Source organism: Rattus norvegicus, chromosome 2 (assembly GCF_036323735.1).
Source record: "Rattus norvegicus strain BN/NHsdMcwi chromosome 2, GRCr8, whole genome shotgun sequence".
Taxonomy (NCBI): domain Eukaryota; kingdom Metazoa; phylum Chordata; class Mammalia; order Rodentia; family Muridae; genus Rattus; species Rattus norvegicus.
The window spans coordinates 251,654,641-251,679,175 of NC_086020.1; the positions used below are offsets into that span (position 1 = coordinate 251,654,641).

The 24,535-nt window shown below is 38.9% G+C and overlaps 1 protein-coding gene across 4 annotated transcripts in view; it reads left to right on the forward strand.

Annotated features, from left to right (window-relative positions):
* Nucleotides 1-24,535, forward strand: part of Wls (Wnt ligand secretion mediator) — a 115,339-nt gene that overhangs the window by 63,988 nt on the left and 26,816 nt on the right. For all 4 annotated transcript variants that reach the window (NM_199408.3, NM_001085353.1, XM_039102736.2 and 1 more), the window contains 8 exon segments: nt 1,804-1,928; nt 10,406-10,567; nt 13,692-13,828; nt 16,023-16,191; nt 17,691-17,788; nt 18,155-18,218; nt 20,079-20,222; nt 21,265-21,348. In NM_199408.3, coding sequence (NP_955440.1) covers nt 1,804-1,928; nt 10,406-10,567; nt 13,692-13,828; nt 16,023-16,191; nt 17,691-17,788; nt 18,155-18,218; nt 20,079-20,222; nt 21,265-21,348 — 983 coding nt within the window.

The window sequence follows — 24,535 nt, forward strand, 5'->3', positions numbered from 1 at the left end:
TGAGTTCCCAAGACACCCAGGCAGCTAAATTGAACATACTTTATTGAAAAGGTACTCAATTCTGACCAGACTCTTATTTAAAAAACAAAAGCAAATTTAATTTCTGGTTTTTCTCTTTTTAAAAAAGTAAGGCAGTCTGGTAAAATGAGTTAGTATACTTTACATTGACTATTGAAGGAAAACTCATTCCCTACCCACATTTATCTGTCTTTACTGCATATGCAGTGACAGAAGCACAAGAACTTGTGTCTCCAGGCTTCCAACTTGGTGCTCTTTGGCTCACACTGCCATTCTCAAGTATTTACATAAAAGGTATTACTTAGGTATTACTTAGGTAATATTTTGATCCTATGCTTGGATTAGAGGTTTTCTGAGATGATTGTTGGCCATCCATGCTCCTGCTGGGAAGGCATTAGAAAGCTTTGATCAAAGTTGAGTAGATTTTTCATGAAGCATACTTAATTTTTCTGCTGGATGTTTTTCTAATTCTAATGTTTTATCTAATAAAAGACAGCAGGACGAGGGCTGATTCATATGGAAGTTATATTCTGTGACTTGAGCATTTTCTATCAAATTAGACAATTTTTTTAGGTGATACAAATCAAGTGATAGTCTTTAGAAATTTCTGGGTACATTTAATATATACAACATGATGTTTTAAGATGCACATAGCAAAAAGATTACTTATAGTGAAGCAAATTAATTATTGCTATTACTCTTGCAACAAAACCACAAAGAAATGGGTACCATATGATGAAGAGTTTCCCCTCTTTCCATTTTCCTTCCTTCCTTTCTGGCAATTCTAGATGGAACCCAGTTCTCATTCCTGATGATTTTCTTTCTTTTTTTTTTTCTTTTCTTTTTTTCGGAGCTGGGGACCGACTGATGATTTTCTTTTAAGGCAACTTTAGAATCATTGTCGTCCTCATGTTAATATCAACTAATATAACTTTATGCAAACACTAATGAGCAGAAGCCTTTTTTGTGTCTATTTCTTCATTCAGTTTGTCTGTCAGAAGCACTGTTCTTCACCCCTCTCTGCATTTGGTATTTTCAGATTCTGAATGGCTTGAGACTTTTGCATAAGTCGGTTCACTTTTCCAGAGTACTCCTTCTGTGGGAGTTTAGGTTGTGGCTATCAAGAAAGTCTTTGGGGCTGGGGAGAAGGCTCAGCGGTTAAGAGCACCGACTGCTCTTCCTGAGGTCCCAAGTTCAATTCCCAGAAACCACATGGTTCACAACATCTGTAATGAGATCTGATGCCCTCGTCTGGTGTGTCTGAAGACAGCTACGGTGCGCTCATAAAATACATTAAATAAATACATATTTTTTTAAAAAGAAATTCTACTTTGTTTATGTTAGATGGTAATTATGAGTCATCTTTAAGCCACACTAGACTGGTAAATAGAAAAGCCGTTTATATCCCTGGTAATTTATGTGTTTAGCAGAGATTTATTAGGTTTATGCCACGTACCATGAGGTGTTTCCACCAACCCGACTTCTGTTAGTCATACTAGAAGGTAGGTTCTAGTCATGATTCAGATTCTGAACATCTGAGCTGCTTCAGAAAGATGAGTTCTCGTCTCTAGCAGAGTTTAAATGGAAGTTCTTGACTGAAAAGAGTGGCTTTGGGAGGAGATCCAACATCTATATTAACTGGTCCTATAACTTCAGTTATTAGGCTTGGTAGTAACATCTCATTGCTTTCTTGGATTCCATAGCATAACCTGTGACATTGTTTTGAATGTTTCCAAATAATCTTTCTCCAAATTATTTCCAAATTGTCCATCTTTTCTCTTGCAGGAGAAAATGCAGAAGTTTCCATGGATGTTTCCCTGGGTTACCGTGATGATATGTTTTCTGAGTGGACTGAAATGGCGCACGAAAGAGTACCACGTAAACTCAGATGCACTTTCACATCCCCCAAGGTAGGGCACCTTTACTGCTGAGTTGACAATGTTGGATTCGTGGCATGGAGTACTTGATGTTCCATCAGGGACAGAATTTTTTATTTTCTTTTTTCTTGATTTTTCTTTATTTATTCTTTCTTTTTTAAAAATTAAAGGAGAGGCTAGACTTTCCACTGAAAGGGTTTTGATTATACTTTTTCGCATCTGTTGTCTTCATCTTAGTTGCTCTTGAAGCAACCTGTATAGGATCAAGCAAATTTGATCCAAAACTGTTCTTTTAAAACTTTGCCTTTGCCTGTAATTCTAAGGGAAAAATTAACAATGAGAATAGCAGATGGTAGCCTCCGAATACCATGCCCAGCATAAATAGTCTTATATTTTGAATGTAAATTAAAAGCATGTTTTGGACTAAAACATATGTGGCCTCAATTCCAGGCTCTGTCACTAACTCTGTAATCACAGTCATGTTTTATAATTTCTCTATTCTTTTCTTCTGGAAAATGGAAAGATGTGTGTATAGTGACATTGGGTAATTTTTTTTGGTTGATTGGTTGGCTGGTTTTTTGTTTTATGTTTTGTTTATTTGTTTGTTTTTAGTAAGAGCCAGAGGAACTAATGACCATGTGTCTATGGCTTTATAATTTAACATCGTCTCTTACACATGTTTGTGAGTGAAATGCAGCGTTACCAAGATGACACCTGAACAAAAAGTGTCAACCATGTCTCTCATAGACAAACTATATCCCACATAAAAGCACCTGCTGCAGTTGGTTTTCTTTCATTATACAAATATGGTCTGAGGACCAAGGACATCAGTTTGAATTGCAAGCTTATGTGAAATATAGATTCCCGGGCCACACATAAAACCCATTATTTTCTGAAAATGTATAAATAAATTGTAAATAATAAAAGTTTATTTGGTTCATAGTTGTAGAGTCTAACAGTCTACAAGCATGACCCTGGAATCTGTTTAGGTCTTTTGTACTATACTAAAACATGGATAGGAGGGCAATCAGATCCTCGTTGGAGAGGAGATGGAACAAAAGTGGGCTTTCACATAGCAAAAACAATTCTCTTGACAACTAGTCCATGTCTACAATGAGAGTACTAATTATTTCATGAGAGCGAAATGCTCCTGACCTAATCATGATAACAACTAAATTTTAACATTAGTATTAAGAGGGAAATCCAAGCCATAATAACTGCTGATTCAAATCATAGGAGATAAAACCAAAGACTTTATTTTGGTTTACTGTGAAGCACTCCTCTCAGAACGAACAAAACTTAAAAAGCCCCACTCCGGGCCCTTTCTTTGCTGACAATCTAAACATAGAGCTCTCTCACATACAGCCTTGGAGAATTGTTTCAGATGGGCACTTGAAGGTAATTTATAGGTAAAAATTATATGGATCTATAATCTAGGGGAAATGGGAAGATAAATAATTGACATTTCCGATTTATTTTTATGAAATTGAGGAAGTTTTCCTTCTATATATGATGCAAGCTCACAGAAGAAAAGCCTGGTTAAACATAAGTTACAGGGCTTTTGGATATAGACAGTTTTCTCCTCCTCTAGAGAAGTCATTTTTCACTTTCCTTCCACGTTAGGCGTTATGTATGCCTGCAACTGCTTCTCAAGGACAGGCACTTAATTATCTTTAGGATGTGTTGATCTCCTTTTGGAAAGAAATTAAACCTTGAAAGGTGTGAAGAAAATGAACCATCAAATCTATACATTTTGATTATGATAAAGTTTAATCTTGATTATGAAGATTAAATGAGAAATTGCTTTAAAGCTCTTTAGTCTCTAGTGGATTGTGAAGTCAAGGAAAAAATAAAGTCGAGTTACTGCCTGCTGTAATTTGCCCTAATTATTCAGTCTTGTACTAGAGCTAGGGGAGGACAGGAAGGGTGGGAGGAAGGGAAAGGAGAGAGGGACGGCAGGTGGGAAACAGAAAGGGAGAAAATAAGAATATCATTTTTTTAAGTGCCATAAATACTGGTAGAGGCAGAAATTTAAAAATAAAACCTCAAGCATGGTTGAGTGGTGTACATACTTTTATGCAGGCAAATACTCAATACATATAAATACAAATAAACACATACTTTTAAAAAAAGAATAAAGGAAGGAGGGTTGGAGGAAAGAAGGCAGCAAGCAAGCAAACCCTTCAGTACTTAACTGTATGTGGTGAATTTGACACTAATCCTGCCAGATAGCTTATAGTTTATATTCATTGATTTCTAAAGATTTTTATTTCTAGACCTATTTGCAAGTAAAGGAGAAAAAAGGAGCTCAGGGCCAGAAGGACTATTTATATAGAAAGAATCATCCAATAGATGCCCATAATTTGAGAAGAAATCAGAACTCTCTACATGGAATTATTTTACTTCCAAAATCATATATGACACCCCTAATCAACTGGCAGCATCTGGCAAGAGCATTCACTCCTTAAAAGATATGTTTTTATGACTTATTACTGATGTCTGCCTGGACTAGGAAGGGACTGACTAGTAATGTCTGACGAGGCAAGGAAAGAAAGAAGAAACTAGAAGTGCATGAACTGTTGGCCAGTTTTATTGCACCTACTCTCGAGTCTCCTGTCTCCAATACAAATGTGTATTCACTGTACACACACACACACACTCACACACACACACACACACACTCACACATTCACACACACACACACTCACACACACACACATACACACACACACATCTTTGGATATGGTTAGCTTTGATGAATGTGTGTGTGCATGTTTATTTGCAACTTTTAAAATACACTAAAATAGTTACCACTACAGAAAACAGAGCAACTAAATACCTCTCCCCCAAAAACAACTATGTATTTTGTAATACAAATGCTACTGGTCAGTCACTGTGGTGCATACTGTCATGTCAGGACTTTCCCAACCAGGGCAGTTTTTTTTTTTACTCAAAATAGATTATTTTCATACAATATATTTTTCTTTTTTTCGTTTTTCTTCTTTTTCTTTTTTCTTTCTTTTTTTCTTTTTCTTTTTTTTTAAATTGGATATTTTATTTATTTACATTTCAAATGCTATCCCCTTTCCCAGTTTCCCCTCCACAAACTCCCCTCCCGAGCCCCTCCCTCTGCTTCTACGAGGATGTTTCCCCCACCCACCCACTCCCACTTCACTGCCCAAGCATCCCCTACACTGGAGGCATCGAGGCTTCCCAGAATCAAGGGCTTCCCCTCCAACTGATGCCAGATAAGGCCATCCTCTACTACATGCAGCTGGAGCCATGGATCCCTCCATGTGTACTCTTTGGTTGGCGGTTTAGTCCCTAGGTGCTTTGGGGGTGTCTGGTTGGTTGATATTGTAGTTCTTCCTATGGTGGTACAAACCTTCTCAGCTCCTTCAGTCCTTCCCATAACTTCTCCACTGGGGTCCCAGTGCTCACTCCTATGGTTGGCTGCAAGCACCACATCTGTACTGGTCAGTCTCTGCCAGATGCTCTCAGGAGACAGCTGTAACAGGCTCCTGTCAGCAAGCACTTATTGGCATCAGCAATGGTGTCTGGGTTTGGTGGTTACATATGGGATGAATCCCCAGATGGGGCAGTCTCTGGATGACTCTCCCTCAGTCTCTGCTCCACACTTTGTCTCTATATTTTTCTCCTGTGAATATTTTGGTCTTCCTTCTTCTTGAGCTTCATGAATCTGTGAGTTATATCTTGGGTATTCCAAGCTTTTTGCCTAATATCCACTTATCAATGAGTGCATACCATGTGTGTTCTTTTGTGACTGGGTTACCTCACTCAGGATAATATTTTCCAGTTCCAACCATTTGCCTAAGAATTTCATAAAGTCATTGTTTTTGATAGCTGAGTAATATTCCATTGTTAGATGTACCACATTTTCTGTATCCATTCCTCTGTTGAAGGACATCTGGGTTCTTTCCAGCTTCTGGCTATTATAAATAAGGCTGCAATGAACATAGTGGAGCACGTGTCTTTTTTATATGTTGGGGCATCTTTTGGGTATATGCCCAAGAGAGGTATAGCTGGATCCTCAGGCAGTTCAATGTCCAATTTTCTGAGGATCCTCCAGACTGATTTCCAGAATGGTTGTACCAGTATGCAATCCCACCAACAATGGAGGAGTGTTCCTCTTTCTCCACATCCTCGCCAGCATCTGTTGTCCCCTGAGTTTTTGATCTTAGCCATTCTCACTGGTGTGAGGTGAAATCTCAGGGTTGTTTTGATTTGCATTTCCCTTATGACTAAAGATGTTGAACATTTCTTTAGGTGTTTCTCAGCCATTCAGCATTCCTCAGCTGTGAATTCTTTGTTTAGCTCTGAACCCCATTTTTAATAGGGTTATTTGTTTCCCTGTGGTCTAACTTCTTGAGATCTTTGTATATTTTGGATATAAGGCCTCTATCTGTTGTAGGATTGGTAAAGATCTTTTCCCAATCTGTTGGTTGCCGTTTTGTCCTAACCACAGTGTCCTTTGCCTTCAGAAGCTTTGCAGTTTTATGAGATCCCATTTGTCGATTCTTGATCTTAGAGCATAAGCCATTGGTGTTTTGTTCAGGAAATTTTTTCCAGTGCCCATGTGTTCCAGATGCTTCCCTAGTTTTTCTTCTATTAGTTTGAGTGTGTCTGGTTTGATGTGGAGGTCCTTGATCCACTTGGACTTAAGCTTTGTACAGGGTGATAAGCATGGATCGATCTGCATTCTTCTACATGTTGACCTCCAGTTGAACCAGCACCATTTGCTGAAAATGCTATCTTTTTTCCATTGGATGGTTTTGGCTCCTTTGTCAAAAATCAAGTGACCATAGGTGTGTGGGTTCATTTCTGGGTCTTCAATTCTATTCCATTGGTCTATCTGCCTGTCTCTGTACCAATACCATGCAGTTTTTATCACTATTGCTCTGTAATACTGCTTGAGTTCAGGGATAGTGATTCCCCCTGAAGTCCTTTCATTGTTGAGGATAGCTTTAGCTATCCTGGGTTTTTTGTTATTCCAGATGAATTTGCAAATTGTTCTGTCTAACTCTTTGAAGAATTGGATTGGTATTTTGATGGGGATTGCATTGAATCTGTAGATTGCTTTTGGTAAAATGGCCATTTTTACTATATTAATCCTGCCAATCCATGAGCATGGGAGATCTTTCCATCTTCTGAGGTCTTCTTCAATTTCCTTCTTCAGTGTCTTGAAGTTCTTATTGTACAGATCTTTTACTTGCTTTGTTAAAGTCACACCGAGGTACTTTATATTATTTGGGTCTATTATGAAGGGTGTCGTTTCCCTAATTTCTTTCTCGGCTTGTTTCTCTTTTGTATAGAGGAAGGCAACTGATTTATTTGAGTTAATTTTGTACCCAGCCACTTTGCTGAAGTTGTTTATCAGCTTTAGTAGTTCTCTGGTGGAACTTTTGGGATCACTTAAATATACTATCCTATCATCTGCAAATAGTGATATTTTGACTTCTTCTTTTCCGATCTGTATCCCCTTGACCCCCTTTTGTTGTCTGATTGCTCTGGCTAGAACTTCAAGAACTATATTGAATAAGTAGGGAGATAGTGGGCAGCCTTGTCTAGTCCCTGATTTTAGTGGGATTGCTTCAAGTTTCTCTCCATTTAGTTTAATGTTAGCAACTGGTTTGCTGTATATGGCTTTTACTATGTTCAGGTATGGGCCTTGAATTCCTATTCTTTCCAGGACTTTTATCATGAAGGGGTGTTGAATATTGTCAAATGCTTTCTCAGCGTCTAATGAAATGATCATGTGGTTTTGTTCTTTCAGTTTGTTTATATAATGGATCACGTTGATGGTTTTCTGTATATTAAACCATCCTTGCATGCCTGGGATGAAGCCTACTTGGTCATGGTGGATGATTGTTCTGATGTGCTCTTGGATTCGGTTTGCCAGAATTTTGTTGAGTATTTTTGCGTCGATATTCATAAGGGAAATTGGTCTGAAATTTTCTTTCTTTGTTGGTTTGTTGTGTGGTTTAGGTATAAGCATAATTATGGTGTCAAAGAACTAATTGGGTAGTGTTCCCTCTGTTTCTATTTTGTGGAATAGTTTCAAGAGTATTGACACTAGGTCTTCTATGAGGGTCTGATATAATTCTGCACTCAACCCATCTGGTCCTGGGCTTTTCTTGTTTAGGAGACTTTTAATGACTGCTTATATTTCTTTAGGGGTTATGGGACTATTTAGATGGTTTATCTGATCATGATTTAACTTTGGTACCTGGTATCAGTCTAGAAAATTGTCCATTTCCTCCAGATTTTTCAGTTTTTTTAAATATAGGCTGTTGTAGTATGATCTGATAATTTTTTTTAATTTCCTCAGTTTCTGTTGTTTTTTTCCACCCTTTTCATTTCTTATGTGTTCATGAGAATTTTTTTCTTTAGGTTAGAGAAGTTTTCTTCTACGATTTTGTTGAAGATATTTACTGGCACTTTGAATCTTCACTCTCTTCTATATCTATTCTCCTTAGGTTTGGTCTTTTTATTGTGTCCTGGATTTTCTGGATGTTTTGGGTCAGGAGCTTTTTGCCTTTTTTTATTTTCTTTGACTGTTGTGTCAATGTTTTTCTATGGTATTTTCTGCATCTGAGATTCTCTCTTCTCTCTCTTGTATTCTTTTGGTGATGCTTGCATCTCTGACTCCTAATCTCTTTCCTAGGTTTTCTCTCTCCAGGGTTGTCTCTCTTTGTGATTTCTTTATTGTTTCTATTTCCAATTTAGATCCTATATGGTTTTGTTCAATTCCTTCACCTGTTTGGTTTTGTTTTCCTATAATTCTTTATGGAAGTTTTGTGTTTCCTCTTTAAGGGCTTCTGCCTGTTTACCCGCGTTCTCCTGTATTTCTTTAAGGGAGTTATTTATGTCCTCCCTAAAGTCCTCTATAATCATCATGAGACATGATTTTTAAAGCAGAATCTTGCTATTCCAGTGTGTTGGGGTATCCAAGGCTTGCTGTGGTGGGCGAACTAGGTTCTGATGATGCCATGCAGCTTTGGTTTCTGTGCTTATGTTCTTGTACTTGTTCTATCTCTGGTGTTAGTTGGTCTTGCTGTCTCTTGTCCAGCCTTTGAGCCTGTGATCTTAGGTGTGCTAGCATTCCTCAGAGACCAGCTCTCTCTCAGGTGGGATTGGGTTACAGAGAACTGTGGCTCAGGGTTAGCTCTAGGGCACACATGGAAGCCAGAAGGTTCACTCTACTCCTAAGTCCTGACTGTTCATTAAAGAGGTCCTGCCACCATTATATACAGAATCTTTTTTACACTAGATTATAGACTCCTGCTCATTTTCTCTCTGGATTATACAATACATATTTTTTCTCTTTTTTGACAAATTAGACTGTCCCATGTAACACTTCAGAACTAGGAATGAGAAATAATTCACTGCTATTCATTTATTCAGGACACATCAGGTTGTTCTACATAGAGATATTGTATTTATGGCAGACTTTCATCTATGCATCCAGAAAAAATACTCCCTGACTGCTACAGCACATGGTACTGTATACCATGTTCACCACACCACCACACACATACAGGATGCCTTGAGAAGTATACCAGAATTTAGTTCCCTACTATAATATAGTCATTCTTAATTTGTGAGGACGTAAAAGAGTATTTCCTAGGAACTCAGCTAAGTGTCTATATAGTTAAAATTTCAGCTGTCTCCTGCCCACTTTCCTCTTGGGGTATTAGGAAGTTTAGGATGGGTGAAGAAAATTTTGAATGAGTATATTCAGTAAATGAATCCCACTCTACAAGGCACTTTGTACAGCTTCTTTCCTTTTTTATTTTTAAAGACAATCTTATTCAATGTGTAAGAATATTTTTCCTGTATGTATACCACATGTATGTGGCCTATGGAGTCCAGAATAAGGTACCTTGGAACTCAACTGACTAGTTTTGAGCTACTTTATGGATGTTGAGAATGTAATCTGAGTCCTCTGGAAAAGCAGCAAGTGCTCTTAACTGTTGAGTCATTTTCCAGCCCCAGTGTATTGCTGATTTTTTATATCAATAAAAGGAAGATCATTTTAGCTTCTAATATTTCACTGTGAAAATAATTAGCCATCATCTAGATTGTGATGGGCTTCATCAAGAGCTTTCCTCCTGGATGCACAAGCCCTGGTGACCTTCTCTAGATATAGAGTTTCCTAAATCACAGTAGACTAGAATCTGATGCAAAGCTCTAATGTTGATTCTAGGACTGAGAAAGGTATCAAATAAGAAGTATCTGCTATTTACCTAAATTTTTTCAGTTATACCTCAAATAGAACTGATTCCACCTACTCCCCTTTTTCTCTCTCCAGCTTTGTGGAGTACATCAGTGGGCACCAGGATTTCATTGCGCCTTGTAAATCTGTACCTTTAATGTGCACCTTAACACATTAGCATTTTAAAAGTTTCTGATGTGAGCTTAAGCCAAATAAATGCATTACGTCTTTTGGAAATAGTAATCTGTCTCAACCCATCTAATCTTTTTCCAGACCCCAGAGCATGAAGGTCGTCATTATGAATGTGATGTCCTTCCTTTCATGGAAATTGGGTCAGTGGCTCATAAGTATTACCTTCTAAATATCCGGCTACCTGTAAATGAGAAGAAGAAAATCAATGTTGGAATTGGGGAAATAAAGGACATTCGGTTGGTGGTAAGTAAATGTAAATGAACCAACTGGCTGTAACCTTGAAACAGGAGTCAAGAATACAGTAATCATATATGTATAAGAAGAATTCTGTTTTAGTTCTCTCATCTCTATGCACACACAGGGACCCGGAAACATGAGAGGGAAACGTCTCTTTTAGTCCTATTGCTTATCCATTGAATTATCTGAGAATTGGAAATAACAACATAACCATGCTAAAACAATCTAAACAGAAATGATTTTCATGGGATTATAGAAAGCAATTATTGTCTGAATGATTTTAATATTAATATTTTATTTTTAATGAGTTCTTTGAAAATTTCGATTTTATATGTTTAGATCATACTCAGCACCGTAACTCTTCCCAGATCTATCTCTCCCTTCCTTCCAACTTTGTTCCAACCAACCAACAAACAAAAAAAAACAAACAAACAAAAATAGTAAAAAGAATTTCGAGACAGATTTGTGCTGCCCAAAATGGCATTGGTTGTGTTTTCTTCCACTGGTACTTAATTTATTTACCAAAGGCTGCACTCTTACATAAAAGCCTACCCTTCCTTTCCTAGCAGCTAAGTTGCCAATTGCTCTGTGGTTAGGGGTAAAGTTGTACACCTCCCCCCTTCTCCATGCTGGAATGGGTCTGGCTTGGGCTTGTACAGGTTTTCTGCATGGACTGACAGCTGCTCTGACCTTGCTGTGTCCCGATGATGCTTCCCTGTGCTCAGGCTTCCTTCAGGCTCTTTTGCTCTCCTCTTCTGAAATGATCTCTGAAATTTGAGAGGAGGGGTAATAAATACACTTTCCTTTAGGACTGAGAATTCAGTTTCTTATTCTCTATACCTTGGCCAGTCATAGGTCTCTGCACTTAGTATATTAAGTAGTCTTTTTTAAAAGATCACCAAAATTAATTAATTTATTAAAATAGTAATTGAACATCTACAAACAGAGAATATGGAAAAATCTACCTTGCTTTCAATTTGAAGCTTCATCCCGACTGACTAAGATTCATAGTGCTAAAAGGACTGTGCATACAAAAAGTAATCACGTCTCAACTAGCAAACTGTAATAATGACTTTCTTGCAAGATATGCCCACTGGTAAAATAGTAGCCCAAATATTATGTAAATAATTAACCACTTCTAAGTGGTTAGGTTTAAAGCCCGCTCCATAAGATGGAACCCATACTTGACACTGTTAATGAGGGCAAGAACCTGAGACTAGACAGGTTGTGTGTCCTAGGGGAAACATACGGTTGTTACTCTCCAAATGAACAAAGCAATTAAAAGGCTCCTAATGAGATACTGTTATACCCACAGATGAGTGCACCCCTCAGTCCTTAACAGGGAATGGGCTTCTTTTTGCAGATGATAATTAACACAGAGCCCTACTACTGTGCAACATTCTGAGTGAGAAGCTTTGTAATGCTCTGCTCTAAATGGGATGTCTTTATCACACACACACACACACACACACACACACACACACACACACACACACACACCACCTCTACCACCACCAAGGCTCAGGAATCTTTGTGAAGAGGGAATGAAAAGATTGCAAGAGCCAGAGGTGTTGTATAACTTCAAGAAGACAGCATTTTACAGACACAACAGGGCAGATGCACTCATAAGAGCTATAAAGCCAAACAGAATCCCAGCACTGAGGAGGGGAAGTGAGCACAAAGTCCCACTCCTAGCCAGGAAGCTGCTCTTAACTTACAGTTGTCAGAATAGGGAAAAATCAGTTTCCCCAGTGGAATAACAGATGCTCCACACTTCATGTTAACCACACTTCATGGCAAGCTCTGTGTTCAGAGATAGTTGGCCACCATAGACTGGACTCCATGTTTTGTTTTATTCTTGGTTTTTGCCATTGCTTATTTGTTTTGTGAAATTTTTGGTTTGTTTTTAAATAAGAGAAAAAGAACATAGAGCTAGTTTGATAAAGAGGTAAAGGAGAATCTGGAGGAGTTAGGGGAAGAAAAGAATGTGATCAAAATATATTGTGTGAATTTCCCAAAGAATATGTAAAAATATAAAAGTCAAGTCATACGGGAAAATAAAAAATTAGAAAGAAGCTGTTTTACTTTGTTTCCAGCTTAAGGTATAAGAACATGGGCCTGGTGTGCTACAGCTTCCTATTGCTCATGCCCACGTGATGGTGCAGACAGCCCCGCCAGCATGCCAGGGGCCTGCACCTGCAACACCACGCTAGAGTTCAGCGACTCTTTCCATGCGTGTGTGGGCTCCGGGATTCTTTAAGTGATCTTAAGATCACATAAAATTATTGTAGTTTTATATAAGGTCATAGTATGATCATTACTGCATAACAAATAAGAGCAAATAATTAACATATTTTACCATGGAAGAAACAGACGCTAGTGAGAACAGTGACAATTTAGGGTCTTACCGTGTTGTTTAATAAGGTGTATAGAGCATAGCATAAGGAAGACACATAGTAAAGCAAAACTCATTCATATACATACAAGAAAATTAGTAAGCAAATTAAAAGTATAAGTACAGAGAAGTATAGCAATTGATCTGTAATAACTTGTGCTTTTTGCTGTTTTCTCATTTAATGGCATGTTATGAACATAAATTTAAAACTACTTTCGAATGCTGCTTACTGAGCTGTAGGGCTAGGGGGTCCCAGGTCTGCCCCCTGACAGGGCTCAGCTGCTGGGGAAGGCAGGATGCTGGAAGTTGACCATGCTTACCCTACTGTGTCGCCGGGTGGCTGTCAGGTGATAGGGACGCCACTCCGGGGAGTGGGAAAGCACAATCTGAGGCACGGGACAGCCAGAGCTGATAGGGGATGCCCTGGCCTGTGACAGGAAAAGCCGAGAACAGAGTGGGGGCCCACAGGCTAGATCTAGCCCAGTGCAGGATGAATTTGAATGAAGACATTAAGGAAAATCTTTGTTCTTAATACCTTGCCATCACATGCCCATATTTAAGATTTTCAGTATATTTCTATGAATTTTGAGGAGGGGTCAGAGGGTAATATGAGGACAGTACCTTCTATGATGATGAACACTTCGGGGTAAACAAACTGTTTGCTCATTCGTATTTGGTTGTAAAAAATAACACTAATATATATTCATCTTCAAAATTATAATTGGTTTTCTTTAGGGAATCCACCAAAATGGAGGTTTCACTAAGGTATGGTTTGCTATGAAGACCTTCCTCACACCCAGCATCTTCATCATTATGGTGTGGTATTGGAGAAGGATCACCATGATGTCCCGACCTCCAGTGCTTCTGGAAAAGTAAGATCTGATTCAGATCATGTTGAGGAAATGCTAGCTTCCCGTAATTTGCCATGTTCCTATTTTGTGTGTGACAGCCAATGTGAGACTTCAGCTGATGAACTGATTAAGAATCATCATAGAATCCTTTTCTCCTTTCACATGCAAATCATTTGTAAGTCTTCAGACCGCTTGTCCCCAAACCCGTCTTTGCTGTTCATCCGCATTTCAGCTTTCAGATCTTTCTCTGTTAATGGATGAACTGTTCTACTCTCAATTGAATTCAAACCCTCCCCAACACAGGATGATGCTCCTACAAATAAAGTCTTTTTCTTTCTCACATCAACAACTTCTTCTTTTTGCTGTCTTATTTCCATAAATACTATATAGACATATGCTATGCCATGAGAAGATTCTCTTTTTCCACTCCTTCTAAAATCAGCACACCATTTTCTACTTTTTACAAGCATCCTCACCTCAAAAACTTGCCCAGTATCTGCTCCAATTCTCTTTGACCTCCACTGTGTCATTTCACAGGATCAGGAATCACCTCCACAGTCCAAACCTAATTAATGGTGGGTTTCTAGTCTTTACCTTCTTTGACTAATATTCTAGGAGCATTCTAGGCAGCTAATTATCCCCTTTCCTTCACATAGCCTTGTTCTTTTCTTTCTCTTGCCTCATTTTTTTCTTCTTACTATTCTTTGCTGACCATCATCTAGTCTTCATTACTGTTTTCCTTCTATTTCTAGCCTCTTACACTATTGAACCAGGGCAGAGATATTTTGGACTTCCCTTGCTTATTAGTTCTGCTTATTCCAAGGTAATCTCTGAAAGTTAGGGGACCCATGGCTCCAGCCTCATCTGCACTGGACGGGGAGCCCCTTGGTGCTATGGAAGCTTGATGAGCCAGGGTAGGGGAATGCTCGGGTGCTGAAGTAGGAGTGCGTGGGTGGGTGGGGCAGCGCCCTCACAGAAGCAGGGAGAGAGGGAGAGAATGGGGGACTTGTGGAGGGGAAACTAAGAAGGGGGTATTAAAAATATGTTAAAATACTAATCATTGTTATAAAAATCAAAGCAGTTGTGTATATGTCAAAATTGAAAACATTTCAATTTAGAAAAAAGTTGGTAAAATCAAGTAAATAATATGTGCATGTGAAGAAAAACTTTTTCTTGGATTGCTAGTCTCTTGTAAGATTAACTTTATAAGTTTCCTTTTTTGTTTTTTTTTTTGTTTTTTTTGTTCTTTATTAACTTGAGTATTTCTTATATACATTTCGAGTGTTATTCCCTTTCCCGGTTTCTGGGCAAACATCCCCCTCCCCCCTTCCCTTCCTTATGGGTGTTCCCCTCCCAACCCTCCCCCCATTGCCGCCCTCCCCGCAACAGTCTAGTTCACTGCCCCTCCCCTTCTTTATGGGTGTTCCCCTCCCCATCCTCTCCCCATTGCCGAATCCATGACTCTCTAATTTCTCTGCTCTTGTGTTCTATCATTTCCTAAATTATGCTACATGTAGATCTATAAATACTCCTGCTTCTTTCAAGTTTCTCTGCACCACATAGACTCTGCTCTACACCATATTTCATCCCTAGTTCCTTAATTCTTTGTGCACTTGGTTTCTGTCTCTTTATTTGTTTTTCCCAATAAATGCAGTTTCCCTGGGTGGAAACATTGACCTTCTCATATATGTATATTTAGTATTAACAGTATTCTTGGAATATGGTTTATGCCTTATAAGCATATGTGTGTTGTGGATATAAAAATGTTTAAATAAATCAGAATGATTTTTTAATTATAGTATGGTGGAGAAAAAGCAAAATTGAATTTATGTATAGTTGTATATTTATTATTGAAACAAATATACTTCCATAATTAAGAGCCATCAAGGATATAGTGACTAATGATTGAATCAGGGATATTATGAAGAGGTAAGAGGGTGTAGTTATTAAGCATACATATTTAAGAAGGCAATAGGGTTAAAGTGTGTATCTCTTGGGACTTCATTTAGATATACAAGAGGTAGTGTGACATCATCGTTCTGGAATGCAAACTTGGACATTTTACATTTCAGGATGGAAACTTACCATAAATGCTAAGAAATTGATTAATTGGCTAAAATCTGAACAAATAACATCTCAATTCTCAAAGCTGGCTTCAGAGTTTTAAAGTCTGCCATTCAGAGTAACCTGGCTCTTCTGGGTATTTTCCCATCAGAGTCATCTTTGCCCTTGGGATTTCCATGACCTTTATCAATATCCCTGTGGAATGGTTTTCCATTGGATTTGATTGGACCTGGATGCTGTTATTTGGTGACATACGACAGGGCATCTTCTATGCAATGCTTCTTTCCTTCTGGATCATCTTCTGTGGCGAGCACATGATGGTGAGTCCTGGGGGGAGGACATCTTTCTGTCCATAGCTGCTAAGAAGGTTGCTGAACTGAAGCCTGCCCTCTTCTGCCTCTCTTCAGCTGCGGGAAGGTCAAAGAAAGTTTCACTAGTAACTTGCTGTGTGTTTTGAGACAAGTACACCCAATCTCAGGCCCCTTGCTTGTGAAATGCAGTGGTAAGGCTTAGTATATAGTGTTTCATGTTAGAAAAAAAATGTGATAATGTAATGAAAGAGAACCATACAAAGTATATTTCTTGTCCTTTGACTTTCCTCTGCTTGCCCCAGCCTTAAGAACAGGCTAATCATGAAGGAGTGTGGCCTTGGTTTTATTCCAGACAGCTACTTGACCAAGTGACCTAGTGACCCCCATTACCCAAGAATACTGACCTCTTTATATGGCACCAAATTCTATTTTAAGATAGGCTGAGTTACTGTAATAAAAATAAGAATGATGTCATCCTTACATTGTGGCTAAGATGCAGTTATGTCAGTAAGAATTTGTTTTCATGTTAGGCTTCAGAGAAGGGGCTTTAAATTTTTTTCATTTAAATTACATTTATTTCTTTATTCTCTCTCTCTCTCTCTCTCTCTCTCTCTCTCTCTCTCTCTCTCTCTCTGTGTGTGTGTGTGTGTGTGTGTATGTGTGTGTGTGTGTGTGTGTAAGTCAAGGGTCAGTATCCTGAAGTGCTCTCTTTCTACTGTGTAGGTCCCAGGGATTGAACTCCTATTGTCAGAATTAGCTGTAGTTACTTTGACCCACTGAGCCATCTTGCTGCTACAGGGACTATTTTTCAGTTCTATTATGATCTGATAAGTAAAACCAAGTCTCTGAAGCCAGTTTCCATGCAGGAGACAGTGTAAGAAGATAAGAATTTACCCACACTAAATTCCACCTGAGAGGCTCTTGTAAGGTTCCTCCAGCAGAAATGCCCTGGAAGTGAGATTTGGACACCAGGGCCCTAACCAGAGTGATTTTTCCAGAATACGACGGTGTAAGCTACCATCTCTGCCTGGAGGCTGAGACTATTTTTTCCCCGCCCATCAAGAGGAATAGGTCATATTGAACGGTTGGCAAAACCAGAAGGTTTTACAGGAGGATTTTGACTTCAGGCTAACCTGAGCTACATCCCAAGGCACTCGAAATAGATGGTGGAGATAGAAAAGTGTGACTTGTGATGATGAAGGAGTTAAACTCGACACAATGAAATACTTTAATGTTTTATTTCCTGGAGATCATTTTACCTTCATAAACAATTTATTTTGTGGGCCAAAGTTTTCCCTAAGAACATTCTCTGTCAGCCTTCAATGCTGTGCTCTTTCTTGTTGACAGCCCCAGTGAATGACTTTCTAGTGAATGTTCTTCCTCAGCTGATATGAACACTGAGTTATATTTCTTTTGTTTCTGATGCTGTGGTTTATCTAACACAAACAGGTAATTAGCTGGATCACCTATGGAATACATTTGCTCTTCTTCAATTTGATTTTTCTTAGGATCAACATGAGCGGAATCACATTGCAGGGTATTGGAAGCAAGTTGGACCAATTGCTGTTGGCTCTTTCTGCCTCTTCATATTTGACATGTGTGAGAGGTGAGCAGGTACCGGAGTCATTCCAGGATGAAATGTGCCTTTCTATGTCTACTTCTATCTTTCTAGGAAGAATTTTAAAATGAAGCATGGTGGTTGGGGATCCATGGGATGGAATATTGGAGAGGTCAACATCTTCAGATGAAGCTGGTACTAAGTCAAAGGTTTAGTCCTTTATACATGCAAAGCACTTGGCCTCTTCATATTTTAAAGTTCTGCATCCCTTATACTCTGTAAAGTTTATTTTCTAAATAAAGTATACTCCTACCCCTACCACATTCCCCGTCTCACTCCACTGTTGCAATGTTAAGAGAAGCTCTGTTCCGCCTTTGTGTTATCTCTTCATCTTGTTTGTTTTTGTTTTTATAGAGGAGTGCAACTCACAAATCCTTTCTACAGTATCTGGACTACAGATGTTGGAACAGAACTGGCTGTATCCTTCCTGGATAGATTCAAGGCTTCGTGTTTGTCTCCCTAACTGCCCGGTCCCCATGATCATTTTCTGTGTTTCTGCTGATACTCGCTGTTTGAGCTCATCCAGGGCTTTGATCCTCAGACTGATAATAACAATTAGAGATAAGTAATGAGAAGAATTACTATGTTTTCAGGCTGTGAAAGCACACAGAGTGGGAGTGTATAGGCTTTCCCTGTTGCTAGAGTTTTAGATTCAGTTCAAAGTTTCTGGTCTTAAGGATACCCTAAGTCATCTATTCTATAAGGAGGAGCAGCTTCTCCCCAAGCTGTGGAGTCACCTTCTTACTCCTGTGGGAGATCTAGAATAGAGGTCACCTGTGGGAGAGACTTCTACTGTAGAAACCTTGGGACCAAAGTCACCATTGTGAAAGGCTTCTGTGGTTCAGTGGGGATCTGAGGTCACCTGTATGAAGGACTTCCATGGGAAGTCAGGCCTGTGTGTAGTTTTGTCAGTGGCTTCACTGCGTAATCCAGTTCCTGAGGCTCTGTGGGAATGAGACTAAGGTAATTAGTTCTTGAGTAATGCTGAGACTTCCGGTTGGTCCACATAATCACCATCTGCATAACTTCTGTAAAGAAACAAAAATGAATTAACTTACCTCTTTAAGGATTCTGGTTTTAACATCTAATATTCTAAACACCATCTTTAATATTCTAAGAGAAGAAACCTCTCCCCTGGAGTGACAGAGGGTTGTGCTTTTCCTTAACAGCTAAAGCCTTGACCTGTACTCTTGAATATATGTGTCTAGTGGTAATGTTTATGTCAGTTTCTTAGTGTCACAGAATTTTGTGAGAAAAAAAAAATACATACTATCAGTACCTTTAAGATGAAAGAGTTTTACTTTATAACCCACAATGGTAACCGCACTGGAACAATCACAATGTCTAGTTCACCACTTTCATTATATACATAGGATGAAGGGCAAGAGAAGCAAATACAGTTTCAAATCTTGCAGCAAATAACCATCTTCTCTTTATTCCAGGGCACTGTTGGTCATAAGAAAAAAGGAGGAATTGTACTAAATATACTAGTTAATGAAAGATGGATATAGAGTTCACACCTGTCAAAATATTGGAAAGATATAAGCGATTTTGGATGCAGTTGTTAGAACAGAGAGCAGCTGTAGTCTGGTTGTCTGCTATTACTGACAACACTGTCTTCTCTATCTCACAGTGTGGGCTCTAGTGTCTCAAAATCTCCTCAGTAGGTTTACTATCTGGATCCATAATCCATGCCTTTACTCTGTGTCCTTCCATCCTCTGCCAGGCCCCCTTGCCTTTGTTGCTGAATCTGCTCCCACAGAGCAGCTCTCTCTTGTTTATAGAAACCTCCAAACCCAACATAGTGGTTTCCTCTTGTTTCCTGGTATTAGGAAGTATGATTAGTTAGTTTTAGGATGGAACTCAGGCATCTTTATTTGAACTTTTTCAGTAATTTTAAAACTACTTCCCATTTAGAAACCTGTATCCACTATACTAGTGCTTTTCAATTTATGACACATTTGAATTTCCTCAAAACGTACTTGAAAGACAGGTTCTGCTTTACCAGCTCTAAGAGGAACCCAATTACATTTGTGAATAAACTACAGTTTTTCTCTTTTCTTGACTTTTTAGAAAAACTTTTTAGAAAAGTTTGAATATCGCGTTCTATAAAATTTTTGTCAGAAAACACTAATCAGTGGCATCAGAATACCAGGCTTTAATAGTAATGCCTTTCTCAAAACCTCTTGAACGATCGGAAACAAAGTTGAGAGGAGTGCTATGTCCTCTTAGCGCATGTTCTTGGTGAACGTAACCTTCCTTCACTGTACACTTGCAGATGGCTTTCATCATTGTGGCAGGTATCTGCCTCTGCCTCTACTTCCTGTTTCTGTGTTTCATGGTATTTCAAGTATTCAGAAACATCAGTGGGAAACAGTCTAGCCTCCCAGCCATGAGCAAAGTCCGGAGGCTGCACTATGAGGTAAGCACCTATCATGACTTATTCTAGAGATGATGTCCATGATCTCCAACTTTTCAGACATGAATAAAATCAATAACTGATTTTTAGTGTGTGTGTGTGTGTGCGTGTGCGTGTGCGTGTGTGTGCGTGTGCGTGTGCGTGTGCGTGTGCGTGTGCGTGTGCGTGTGTGTGTGTGTGTGTGTGTGTGTGCATGTCGCAGCACAAGTGTAGAGCTCAAGGGAGAGCTCTGTAGATTCAGTGCTCTGCTTCTGTGTTCAAGGGATTAAATTCAGATTGCTAATTGTGAGTGCAAATACCTTTATCCTCAGAGCAAACTTTCTGACCCATGATTCCCAGGCTCCGGAGTAGTTTACATTCTCTAAAATAGCCAGTGGCTGCTTGTGTAGAGTTCAATAGTCTGCTTATAGGCCATATTTCTTATTCAAGATAAACACCTAGCCTCCTCCAATCTCTATTACAGGTGACACATTGATTAGATCCATTGTTTAAATGGTTGCTATGTAAAAAGAGGAGAAACTGCAGAATCATGGGTTCTGCGTAGCCAATATGCACAGAAGATACCCTAATCAGTAGATACCATTCCTTTTTTTTTAAACCAGAATTACTTTCTCAAGTTTATTTTCAGAGCTGGAGTGACAAATGAGAAAATTCAACCAAAGCGGTTTCACTTTATTAATATGTACCCCATGCACAACCAGAGAAGGGTTTTATTACAACTATAGAAAACTTGCATTTGGTTTCTTTGAACCCTCATGGATAATTATATAACCTGTTTATAGGGAAATTGGCAGCCTCATAACCTGTTGTGAATGTAATTTACTAGGCTCCAGCATCACTGTTTCATAAAAGATTTAAAAAAAGCTATGTTGTCCAAAAATTTCCTCAATTACATTCACCTCTGCAGGAAGGGTATTAATTTGTGAAATTATTTTACTATCATTCTTAGATATTTGCTTTTGTAAATTTTTATAAATATATACATATATGGAGAGAGAGGGAGAATGAAAATGTATTAAAACGCTCTTCCTATCTTTCCTAATAGGGTCTGATTTTCAGGTTCAAGTTCCTCATGCTGATCACCTTGGCTTGTGCTGCCATGACTGTTATCTTCTTCATTGTTAGTCAGGTGAGTGGATCCTACCTACGGCTTCTCAAGAGTCTATCCCTGGAGAGGTTCCTTCCTATAGCACAGGAGATTTTGCAGAGCTGCTGAGGACAGAAGTAGAGAGGCTTATTTTGTTTAGCTAACCAAGCCTTGCTTGTTTAGACCATTCTAACATGGGACTTTACACTGGCTGGTAACACAGACTGACTTCCCCTTCCAGTCCTACCTTGTAGAAAGTTACTAAATAAAACCTTTAGCCATATGGAAGGAACATTTCACTTAAGAGGTTAATCCATCCCTGTGGCAAAAATAAAAAATAAAAATCTGACACGCATATGGTTAATTTGGTTTTAGGTCCCTAGCTAGCCCTAATAAAGGTCTCTCAACAGGTTTTAGCCATTCTGTCACCTAAACATGAACATAACACGAAGTCTCATTGATAGAAACTTACCTTTATACTGACTATTTCTAAAACTTAAAGTTTGATATACTTAAAATCTCAATAATGATGATTATAATTTTAAAGTATTGATTACTTACCTTGAAAAATTGAAAAAGTCTATCTAAAATCTGATTATTCAGATGGTAGTCAGTTGGGTTTCACAAAGTTCTTCTGAGGTAAGTAAGGTAGGAACTTTAGCCATGTTTTCAAAAATATTAACTCCCATACTCTGTTTTCCAGAAATGTAGTAATTTAATGGGTTACTTAATATTTCTTAGGTTTAAGCTTTTTAAAATATATAATAGTACCATATATACAAGTAATATTGCCAAGTATTTAGTATAGGCCCTGGCATGTCATAGCATGAATAGCTACATTAGTAATTTCCCCAAATGCATACAAGTTGGAGACTAGAATTCAATCATTCTGGATCTTTTGGCTGGGTTTCTACCATTGCTATATTTGAACAGTATGGAGCAGCATTCTGGCAAAAGCCATAGGAGATCTTTTCATCTGCTAGCAAATTTCCCTTTAGTCCATGAACTCTATATGGATTCTTTTGAAAAACTATGGTTTACTTCTCAGAATGCTTTTAAATAAGTAAAATAAAATATTTTAGATTTCAAAGAGAATCATATATACATGCATTCAAATGTATATATTGTATATATTTATACAGATTACAGATAATTAGACTTATTATAATCATGTCATCAGCACCTAATTTATGTACATATATTATTTCATGGATAATGCTAATATCATCAAGATTTGTTTTAGATATTCAAACTAAAGAAAGTATCAACTCCAGTTAGAATATGAAAATAAGGATACGTTTATTTTTGCTTAGTTCTGATCCCTTTAATTCCACACATGGGAGTTACAATGTTTGAGGTTCCTCTGTTAGCTATGTAGACTGGGCTATATTGAGTTTCTATCTCTGTTCAAGGTTGACTACATGTAGAAATAAATAAAACAGCAGACCTACATTTGTTTACACACTGTTTACCCTCTCTTCTTTGACTTGTAATAGGAGTATATTTGGATCAGTTTATGCAGTAAAGCTGTTGCCAATACTGAATGATTTTTCAAAAATATTGTGAATGCAGGGAGGGGCATGTTTGAGAGGAGTCAGATCCCAGGGTAAAGCTCAGATCATCAGCTTCAGGAACAAATATCTTTTATCAGCTGAACTATCTCTCTGGCTAACAAATACATCCTTAATTCAATTAATCCATATTCAATCAGAGGGTTTGGATTAGGCTTCACTCCACTTTTTACTAGTTTCCTCATGTCACCATTATGTTTCCTACTCCTCCATCCACTTATCAATGTGCTGTTCTTAAACAACCTACTGAGCGCCTTGGCTTTGAGAACAGGAATCCCTGATTCAGAAGTGGAGTCTTCAGTAAGGTGGACCACGCTCTCAGGGATGTGAATGGGAAAGGCACCTCCATTCTTCAGGCACGCCTCTGCCCTTTTCTTCACATGCACACTTTTGAGCCACTGCCTTTCCCAATGACTTAATTCTGCAGAACTCCTTTCACCTGAATTCTAGAGGGATTAATGCCTAAAATGACTGTGCTTTGCTAGAGTTTAGTCTTGTACATGTTTAACTGTTGCACATTTTAAAGTGATGGAAACTATCTTACAACAGAATTTGCAGCTTTTCTTTGGATAAAAGGATTAATTTACCATTGCTCCAGTATTGGACTCTAGCCTGCTTTCTATATTAGCTGCAATAGTCAGGTGGGTGGATTTCAACTCTTAGGGGATATGATGTCTTTGAATTCCATTAGTACCACATATTCCTCCTGCTGCTTTTCCTTTTTTCCCTCTCTTAAAACAGTTTATTTATAGAAAGCTAAAACATTTTCCTACATAACTGTGTCCCAGGCAGTGGTAATATAGTCATCAGAGTCTTATTTTCTAATATTTTGGAATGTCAGAGCAATGGGCTTACTTGAAAAAAAATCTATTGGATAACTTTTTGAAATGGATCTCAGCCTTAGGTAAAATGTATGTTTTTAAAACTCCCATTATACTTGTTAGAGAGTTTCCATTTACTCCCCTATGAAATCTATGTGGGGAATCAGGATACTGAAACTCTGAGGTCAGGAATGAAAAGCATATGGAGACTCCCAGACCCGGTGAGAGAGAGACCCAACCGCCTGGTCAGGTGGGCACTCCTGAGGCTGCAGAGCGGAAGAGACCACCAACACTGCTCACCCCTGCCCACATCCCTGGCCCAAGAGGAAACTGTATAAGGCCTCTGGGCTCCCGTGGGGGAGGGCCCAGGAGCAGCAGGACACCTGCCAGAGACACCGCCGGACCCTGAAGGAAACAGACCGGATAAACAGTTCTCTGCACCCAAATCCCGTGGGAGGGAGAGCTAAACCTTCAGAGAGGCAGACAAGCCTGGGAAACCAGAAGAGACTGCTCCCTGCACACACATCTCGGACGCCAAAGGAAAAAGCCAAAGACCATCTGGAACCCTGGTGCACTGAAGCTCCCGGAAGGGGCGGCACAGGTCTTCCTGGTTGCTGCCGCTGCAGAGAGCCCCTGGGCAGCACCCCACGAGCGAACCTGAGCCTCGGGACCACAGGTGAGACCAACTTTTCTGCTGCAAGAAAGCTGCCTGGTGAACTCAAGACACAGGCCCACAGGAACAGCTGAAGACCTGTAGAGAGGAAAAACTACACGCCCGAAAGCAGAACACTCTGTCCCCATAACTGACTGAAAGAGAGGAAAACAGGTCTACAGCAC